Source organism: Narcine bancroftii, chromosome 2, assembly GCF_036971445.1.
Source record: "Narcine bancroftii isolate sNarBan1 chromosome 2, sNarBan1.hap1, whole genome shotgun sequence".
NCBI classification, from domain to species: domain Eukaryota; kingdom Metazoa; phylum Chordata; class Chondrichthyes; order Torpediniformes; family Narcinidae; genus Narcine; species Narcine bancroftii.
Window position 1 is genome coordinate 296773287 of NC_091470.1, and position 9791 is coordinate 296783077.

Sequence of the window (9791 nt, forward strand, 5' to 3'; positions counted from 1 at the left end):
ATGGTGTTGTCATCTGTGGATTTATAGATTTTGTTGGAGCTGAACCTGGCTATGGAGTCATGAATATACAGGGAATGGAGCAGAGGTCTAAGCATACAGCTTTGGGTGCTTTGTTAATGTTCAGCGAGGAGGAGGTGATATTGCAAATCTGCACCGATTGTGGTCTGCTGATGAGAAAGTTGAGGGTATTTGGTGGAATGCAGCTTGAAAGCGTTAAATTATTCTGTTGCTAAATGAGGAGGAACTTACAATTACAATGCCATTGTTTATGGCCTATTTGTATAGCTCAAGTTTATTATCATTTGTTTGTACATATGCAATCCAACAAAAAAAGTCTCTTAAGAGCATGGTGCATGCACAAAAACATACAATCCACAATATGCAATGACTACATAAATAATCAAACTAAATATTATATCAATATTTGGCATGATGGTCACAGTTACAGGATACTGTTCATCAATCTCACAGCCTGTGGAAGAAGCTATTCCCCAGCCTGCCAGTCCTGATTTTTGATGCTCCTGCACCTTCTTCTTGATGGTAGTGGGTTGAAGATACTGTGCACTGGATGGAAAGGGTCTTCTAATAATTACTTGAGCCCTACTTAGACATCACTCCCAGTAAATGCCATCTATAGAAGAAAGGGAGACCCAGTGATCCACTCTGCTGTATAGCCTTCTCGTCTGATGCTTGGAGCCAGACAGCACCCGCTCAATTGTGCTCCTACAAAAGGTTGTCAAGATGGGGGACAGTAGCTTGCTTTCCTCAGCATCCTTAGGAAGTGTAGGTGCTGCTGTACATTCCTGACTAATGTGCAGGTGTTGTGAGTCCAGGATAGGTCATCCCTTATAAGCACACCATGGTACTTGGTGCTCTCCACTCTCTTTGCGATGGAACCGTTGAAGTGTAGTAACGAATAGTCGAACTTTGTCCCCCTGAAGTCCACAATCATCGTCTTTGTCTTGTCCACATCGAGACAAGTTGTTCTCAAACCATTTTATGAGCTTTTCGACTCCTTCACTGTCATGTGACTCATCGTTGCTGTTGATGAGGCCAACTACTGTTGTATCTTTCACAAATTTGGTGATTCTGTGGAACTGAATCTGGCAGTGCAGTCATGAGTAACTAGTGTGAACAGCTCTGAGGTGCACCAGTGCTCAATATGATGGGGTTTGTGGTTTTGCTGACAACCTATGGTCTATAGTCTGTCCACCCAGAAATTCAGAATTCAGCTGCAGAGAGGAGTGTTGAGTCTCAGCAAGGACAGTTTATTCACCAGCCTCTGAGGTATGATCATGTTGAATGCCGAGTTGAAGTCAAATGAATAAGAGCCTGGCCTTTGAGGCATTGTTCTCTAGGTGAATAAGGAAGGAGTAGAGGGTCAAGGCTATTGCATCATCTGTGGGCCAGAGTGGATGCTTTTCAAACTGGAATAGGTCCAATGTCACTATAAAGTACAATTTGATGTGTTTCATCACCAGCCACTCAAAGTAATTCATGATCATAGACGTCAGCGCCACTGGGCAGTAGTCATTTAGTCTGGTTACCATCGCTTTTTTGGGCACTGGGATGATGGTGGCTGCCTTGAAATCTGCAGGGACAGAAAACTGCTGCACTATGATGTTGAAGATGTCCATTAGGACCTCCATCAGCTGGGCAACTTAGTCCTGCAGCACCCAACCAGGTACATTGTCTCCATCTGCTGCTTTGTGTGGGTTCACCATGGATAGGATCTTCCTCACCACAGCCATGGCTGTGTAGTGAGCCTGTTTTCAGGGAAGAAGAGGCTTTCTTGGATGTTTTTATCATCAAACCATGGGTTAAAGATATTCAACCTGTCAGAAGGGAGGCATCATGGTCGCTGACCCGCAAGATCGACTTGCAATGAATTACTACTTCAATATCTTGCCACATGCACCTTTTGTTGCCGGTGCATCCATATGTGTCTGTGGATTCTCTGTACATACCTATCCTTTACCTTCTTGATTGCACTGGAGAGTTCAGCCCTTGCTGAACTTAATGCCATCTTGTCTCCTGACCTGAAAGCAGCATCACTAGTTCCGAGCGATCCACAAACTTCCTCATCAAGCCATGTTTTTTTTTTATTTGCCCCAGCTGCATAGCATTTTACCACCATAGCATCCTCAATACACTTGCTTATATAGCTAGTCATTGGGTCCATATACTCATTGATGGTGATGTGGTGGCTATAGGGGGCAACTCCCTGGATGTGTGCAGGATTGTGTTCATTGCTGTGTTCATACTTACCAAAAGCCTATTATAGTTGAAATTATAATTCCCTTTTTATTATCTTTCAGTATTAACATTAGTTGAAATATTTCGCTATTAACTTTGGTTTACTTTTATCATTTCAAAATCAGAATCAAAATTTATTGTCAGGAACATATCATGAAATTAGTTGTTTTGCAGCATTAGAAGTGCAAAAATTGCTACAAATTACATTTTAAAAAAATAAATTAGTCCAAAATAAGAGAAAGGGAGGTAAAGTCTATGGTTCATTGTTCCTTCAGAAATTTGACAGCAGAGAGGAAGAAGCTTTCTTTATACTTTCTTTGTGATTGCATTGACATGGAGGCCCCAGGATAGATTTTCAGAGATGTTAATACCCAGGAATCTGAAGTTCTTAACCATATCCACTGCTGACCCCTCGCTGAGGACTGGTTTGTGTTCTTCTGATTTCTCCTTCCTGAAGTTCACAATCAGTTCCTTAGTTTTGCTCTTGCTGAGTGCAAGGTTGTTGTTGTAACACCACTCAACCAGATGATCTATTTCACTCCTGTACATTTCCTCATTGCCGTCTGTGGTGCCATTTGCAAATTTGTAGGTGGCATTTGAATTTTGCTTAGTCACACAACAGTGAATGTGTAGAGTGAGTAGAGCAGTGGGCTAAGCATGCATCCGTGAGGTGGGCCATGTTGATTGTCAGTGAGGAGGAGATGTTGTTTCCATTTCATACTGGCTGTGGTCTTCCGATGAGGAAGTCAATGATCCAGTTGTAGAGGGAGGTATAGAGGCTAAGGTTTTGTAGTTTCCTGACCAGTACTGAGGGTATGATGGTGTTGAAAGCTGAGCTGTAATCAATGAAGAGCAGCCTGATGTGCATGGCTGCTGTTGTCTAGGTGATCCAGAACTGAGTAGAGAGCCAGTGAGATTGCACCTGCTGTGGAATGATTGTGGCGGAAGGTGAATTGCAGTGGGTCCAGATATTTACTTCAGTATGAGTTAATTCTGGCCATGAGCAACTTCTCAAAGTATTTCATCATGGTAAATATGATTACAACTGGGTGATTGTCATTGAGGCAGCTCCCTCTTCTTCTTTTATGATAGATGTCCTTTTGAAGCAGGTAGAAGATTGAAAATGTCCGTGAACACTCCAATTAGTTGGTTGGCCTTTTTAGTACCCTGCCAGGTATCCTATCAGGGTCTGACGCCTTGCGAGGAATCACCCTCTTGAAGGATATTCTGACGTTGACCTCAGATAGCTTTTGTGGGGATTCTCATTGGTATCATTGAACTCTCCTTTACAAAGTGAGCATAATAGATGTTCAGCTCATCAGGTAGTGAAGCATCACAGACATTTATGATGTTAGGTCGGCTTGTAGGATGCCCTCCTTGTCAATGACTATTTGACTCAGTTTCTAGTGTTACGAGCCCAGAGGACCCCAAAACCCAGCAGCAATAGGTATCCATCAAACAAATGGTTACTTAAACAAAAGTTGCTTTTAATGATCTTTAAACATGAAAACAGGATCAAACTTTAACTCACTACTATTAACTCAACTAACCTAACTTAACCCCTTTCTAATTCTAAGTGCACATGTTGGTAATGTTTGTGTAAGTTTAGAAATGTTCTTTGGTTCACAGTCCAATCTCACTTCTCATTCCTCCAAATTCATTGGTTCTGTACACAGAATTTAACATTTATGAAGTTCACCAGGCTTTGGTGTTTGAAAGGTAAATGGTTACCGCTCAGGAAGGTTCTTGTCAGTTTTCAGAGAGAGATTGGTTGTTCCTGGACACAAACTGATCCATTTTAATGAGCCACATTAGTGTCTTGCTGAAGAAACTTGCCCCATCAGGGTTTTCCAGATGATAACCTCTTTCTTTCAGGTCACCACAGAGTTTCTTTTTGTTTCCCTTATTTCAAGTGAAACATTGGGCAGCCAGTCCTCTCCTTGTATGGACCACAAGGGCTTTGATCAGGCTGAACTAAGCAGTCACAAACAATCTGAGGTTTTCCACAAGCTTGCCAGCTTGTCCTGTTTCAGTCCCAACTGTTGCTGCTGACTGTAAAAGTACAGATCTGATCTCTTTCTCTCTCAGAAAAAAACTTGTTTGACTCCTTCTCTGCTTGCAAAAACCACATGACCCTCTTAAAACAGCAAACAGCAATCCCAGACAGCCTGTAGCTCCGAACCTACTCCTCTGAGTTATTTCAACTGTTACTTTTCAAAACAATCCATTAGTGAAGAATCTTGGGCACTCTCCAAAGCTTTTTGCAAAGGATCTTGGAGCCGGTCTGTCTAGCTTGAGCAGAGCTCCAGTATTTTAAATGAGACCTGTTTTGAAGTGTTTATATGTTTGTACACTAAAAAACCTGCCCCAGCTTATTTCCCAAACACTTATCTATAATCTGTCACACTAGGTTCCCTCAGAATTACCTCCTTACTCTTGAGAAAGCCTTCCTTAGGTTGTACCTGGACTTCCTGAAGAGATCTGAAACACTAGTCTAAAACACCACTGTCCTTGCCCTCAGCAAGTTGCAAATCTTTTAATTCATACATGACTTTTGGTTGGGGTACTCACAGTTTATGTGTGTGGTCACACACTCATCCATGCATGACTTGATGAAGGGGTGACAGCCATAACACATGTATTCATGTTTGAAGATGAGTCCTTGAATATGATCCAGTCCACCAATTCAAAGCAGTCCTGCAGGTGCTCATCTGTCTCCCTCAACCATACTTTCACTGTCTTCACCATTGGTGCTTTCGTTCTCAGTCTCTGCTGGTATGCCAGGAGTAGAAGAATAGCCAGGTGATCAGACTTGTCGAAATGCAGGCATGGGATGGCTTTGTAGGCATTCTTGCTTTTAGAATTAATGAATGATTCTGAAACTAATGTCCTTTATTCTATTCACTTTCAAAGACTTCAAGTTGAATCAATGCCCAGAGAAACAGAGGAATTACAGGACAAGGCTATGAACATAAATGAAAATTGGGACATCTTTTGTCCTGGGACAGCTGCTAAATTCATTGCTGAACAGAACAAATGGAATTATTACATAAAACATAATTAGATGAAATTTGCAGAAATTCGACTTTTGACCTATAACCAAGAAATTTGAATTTCGGTAAGTGTAGAAATGACAACAGGCAGCACCAGGCAGGTAAACAATCAACTTTGTAGACAACTGAATCACAATTACTACTCACAGAATTATGGAGTAATGTAATTCCCAGTTATGTTTTTTTTAATGAATTAGTGTAATGCTGTACTTTTGGCATATGCCAAATAAGGTAATTGTCATAATAGCCAAAAACTGCAAGAATCAAATATTGAATTAATTCAAATAATAATTACTTAAAGGTTTTTAAAGGTTAAAGATTCTATTATTGTCAGGTAATACTAAATTTAGAATGTAGCATACATGAAATTCTTTAACTTTGTCTACTGTAAGGAAGACAGAGGTCGCCACTTTGTCTAGCACCCCGCACAGAAATGATGCCCCAGCGAGGAACAAACTCATGACCTCTGGTTTACAAGACCAGTGCTCTAATCATTGAGGTATTAGTGCCTCTTTGATCTTCATTTTTGCAGAGACACATTAAGCTAAAAAGCAAGGACAATATATTAAAAAATCTGTCTGGGCATTCTAACCAGATGGCATTAACATCAACCTGTTTCCGTTAGGCCCCTCCCCATCTTTCTTCCTCTGTCCTTCTGTCTGCTTTCCTGGAGCTCCCCACCCCTTTCCCTCTCCATTGAGAGAACTTCCCTCTCCCATTATCACTGCAGTTATTTTCTCTTCTCCCCTCCCTCCCATATTCTACCATTTTATTCAGGTGCCTGTCTGATTTTCATCATACCTTAAAGGGCTCAGGCACAAAACATTGGTTCTATCCTTTTGCTGCCTATGAATGCTGTGTGACCTGATGAGTTTCCCCAGCTCTTTTGTGTGTTGCACTACTGAATATTGTGTGCTTTTCTAAAATTCTGATTACCAGTTTTAATAATTTTGTTTTTGTCTTTCTGAAGATCTGCACACTTAATTAATAGTAATAAAACAAATATTTACAAAAATGCGTCAATAATTTACATGTTTCATTAATTGATTGGTCACCATTTCACATCGGTTTCTACTGCTTTAACTTTTGTAATTTCACACAATTTGCTGTCAATTTGCTTCTTCATGAATATGATACTACAGATAAAATAAATAAAACACATATCCTGCATTTCCTAAAATGAACACTTCAAAAGACATAAAAATCCTTACCCTTCTTGAAATTGTTACTGCAATGTTCTGAAAGTCAAGAAATTTTCCATGCCGATTAATAGAGTTGTACAAGGAGGGGTCAGTGATGAAAGTCATAAAGTTCCCTGATATTTTACATGTAAAAATGTCTCCATATTTCTTCTGGTGAGTTTTCAAAAACTTGAGAGGATTTGAACCAAATTCTAAAGCACAGCCAACGTATGGAATCCAGCCATTCTCAACTGGAGGCTCGCCCTCTTTTCTATGTAAAGTAAAATAGGAAAATAAACCCAACAAATGAGTAATTACATGTTTTTACAGAACTGATCTTACCATTCCACTCATTTCATGATACTACAGCCCATTTATCTAAACGGGGAATGAATTTTGGGAAAAAAAATTAATGCTGTAAATAAAAAAAAACAGAAAATGTTGGAAACATCTGACAGTCCATTTGACATCTGCAAAGGGAAACTGAGCCAAAATTTCAGATCTATGTTTTTTTTTGTCATGACTGGGGAACTAACACAGAGAAGGGGAGAGATAGAGGGATCAAAGGGTACACCTCTGATAAGACAGACAGCAGTAAGATCGAATCAAACAGTTGGGGTTAAGTGACAAAGGATGATGAAATCTTAATGACAGTTAACCTGTCTGGTGAAGTTGTGGAGGGGGAAGAGAAGATAGAATGAATGTGGGGAATATGATGTGTTTCATATTATTATGGCCAATAGATCAAATTTGATAGGCCAGGGGTTGCTTGAGAGATGCACTAAAAAATTTACTAGCATCATAAAGAATGAGAACAGGAGCAATTCACTATGCTGAGTAGTTCCATTTGGGGTATGACTAGTTTTGTTATTAGGGGTCAACATAGTGTAATTTTTTTGAAACAATCAGGAGAAAGGAGAGTCAGCAGATGTTGTTTACTTTGATTTTAGGAGGGCTTTTCAAAGAGCTATATATGAGATAGGAGCCCGTGGTATTTCAGAAAAGATACTAGCATCGATGCAAGATTAGCTGACTGGCAGAAGGCAAAGAGTGAAGTAAATGGGGCCTTTTCTTGCAGGACTAATGGTGTCCTGCAGAGGCTGATGTTGGATCTGTTACATTTTGGTTGCTTGTAAATATGCTGACAATACAAAGATAGATGGAAGGGTGGGTAGTGCTGAAGTAGCAGGGAGTCTGCAGAAGGACTTGGATAGGATTGGAGAATGGGCAGAGAAGGGGCAGATGGAATACAGAGGAGGGAATTGTATGTTCATACACTTTGGTAAAAGGAAAAAAGATAAGAGACTAATTTCTAAATAGGGTGCAAATTCAGAAAATGGAGGTCCAAAGGATCTTAGGAGTCTGAAAGGTTAATATGCAGATTGAGTCAGTGGTAAAAAAGGCAAATTCAATGCATACATTCATTTTGGGAGGATTAGAATATTAAAGCAAAGATGTAATACTGAGGCTTCATAAGGCTCAGATGTCATTTGGAGTATTGTGAACAGTTTTGGGCCCCATATCTAAGGAAGGATGTGCTGGTGGTAGAAAGGGTCCGGAGGAGATTTACAAGAATGATCCCAGGGACGAGATGATGAATGAACAAGGAACTTTTGATGGCTCTGGACCCGTAATCACTGGAGTTTAGAAGAGCACCAAGTATTGAAAGGGTTGAATAGGATGGACATGGAACAGATGTTTCAAGTAGTGAGAAAGTCTCAGACCAGAGGACACAGGCCCTTTAGAGATAGCCCTTTAGAGCAGAGATGAAGAGAAATTTCTTCAGTAAGGGGTTAGTGAATCTGTGGAATTTGTTTCCATGAGCTGTGGAGGTCACTATTGGGTATATTTAGAAGAAGTTGATAAGTTTTTGATTAGTGAGGGCATCAAAAGTTAAGGAGAGAAGGCAGGAAAATTGAGTTGAAAGGGAAAATATATCAGTAAAGATTTGAACTGCAGAGCAGACCAGATAGGATAAATGGCCTAATTTTGCACCTGTCTTATTGTGCATGGTCTTAAGCAACCAAAAGTATTGCCGGTTTAACTTGTGTTACACATAATTTACCCTCAAATTTCCTTAGTAATTACTTCCATCATAAGGGTTAAAGTAAGGATATTTGCAGATGACTGTACAATGTTCAGTTCCATTCACAATTGCTAAACCCTAATGCCAAAAATCCCGAAACCAAAAAAATTAGTAAAACACCAAAGTCTGCAGACACTGTAACTCTGATGCAGGGCGTATGCCCAGAACATTAGTTATGTTTCTGTCTAACAACTTTTGCTGATATTTGCTGAATTTCACTGAAAATACAACCCCACCGTCAAATTGCTAATTTCCCCATTTAGTTATAAGTTTGAATCCAAAGTTGAAAGAAGATTGAGACAGCAGGGATTGTGACTTTTGCCATTTAAATTCCTCTGTGCTGCCCATTTGTTCCCTCCCACCCCCCACTCACTCACATTCCCTTCCTCCCACCCCCCACATCCCTCTCCTTCTCCCCCCTTCCCCCACCCATCCATCCACCCCCTCCCCCGCCTCCATGCACAAACCTCCCCACCCTGCCAACGAATGTAGTTTTGGATTCTCATTACCCTTCCAGAAAATTCTGTAAAATGGCCCAAGCAGTACTGGTCAATTAAAGTTCTACCAACAACATGGAATGGAACGGAATTCGCAATGGCTTTCAGAGAGAGTGCACGACTTTATAAAGAGTAAAGGGTAGGGGTCTCATGCAACGAGAAGAACTCTTTCCGAATGCACTGATAAATCCATTTTATTTTAATGCAACATCGACACTTTTGACCACTTCGAGAATCGTGCCAAGGTTCCAGAAACAATTCACAAAAATATCCACTTGCCTTCTCCTTAACAGCAGGAACCATACGAGTGACAGCGCGGCCAAACAACTAGCAATCAAGACGCTGAGATCTGCCATTGTAGGATAATTTGTCAAAACGACAGGAGGTGACAGCTACGGAGAGTTTTGTTCTTCTCTCACGATGTTTCTAGTCCGCCAGATTTCGTTTCCTCACTGCATTTATGATGAAAAGCAAATAAAGCAGTCCTAGCGATCAAACAGGGAAGGTCCTTTCACGAGTGGAAAATAAATTCAAAGCTCAATATCCAAGTAGGTTACGCAAGGATAGAAACAATCATTTCCACAGTGTTGTCTGCAAAAGAATAATTAAGACACTGGGCAGGGAAATGAAAAGAGAGCAGATTCACTTCCAACAAAAAGCGCATTTTTGATGGATTTTAATGGCAGGATTAACCAGACATTTTCTAATTCATGTACAT

At 40.5% G+C, this 9791-nt stretch overlaps 1 protein-coding gene across 1 annotated transcript in view; it reads right to left on the bottom strand.

Annotated features, from left to right (window-relative positions):
- Positions 1–9585, bottom strand: part of LOC138755450 (cytochrome P450 7A1-like) — a 55647-nt gene extending 46062 nt beyond the window's left edge. Inside the window, exons 1-2 of the mRNA XM_069921437.1 lie at positions 9353–9585; positions 6521–6761 (exon numbers count right to left, since the gene is read on the bottom strand). Of these exons, the coding sequence (XP_069777538.1) occupies positions 6521–6761; positions 9353–9429 (318 nt within the window). The 5' untranslated portion in view covers positions 9430–9585. The remainder of the gene's footprint in view (positions 1–6520; positions 6762–9352) is intronic.
- Between the last annotated feature and the right edge of the window lie 206 nt (positions 9586–9791).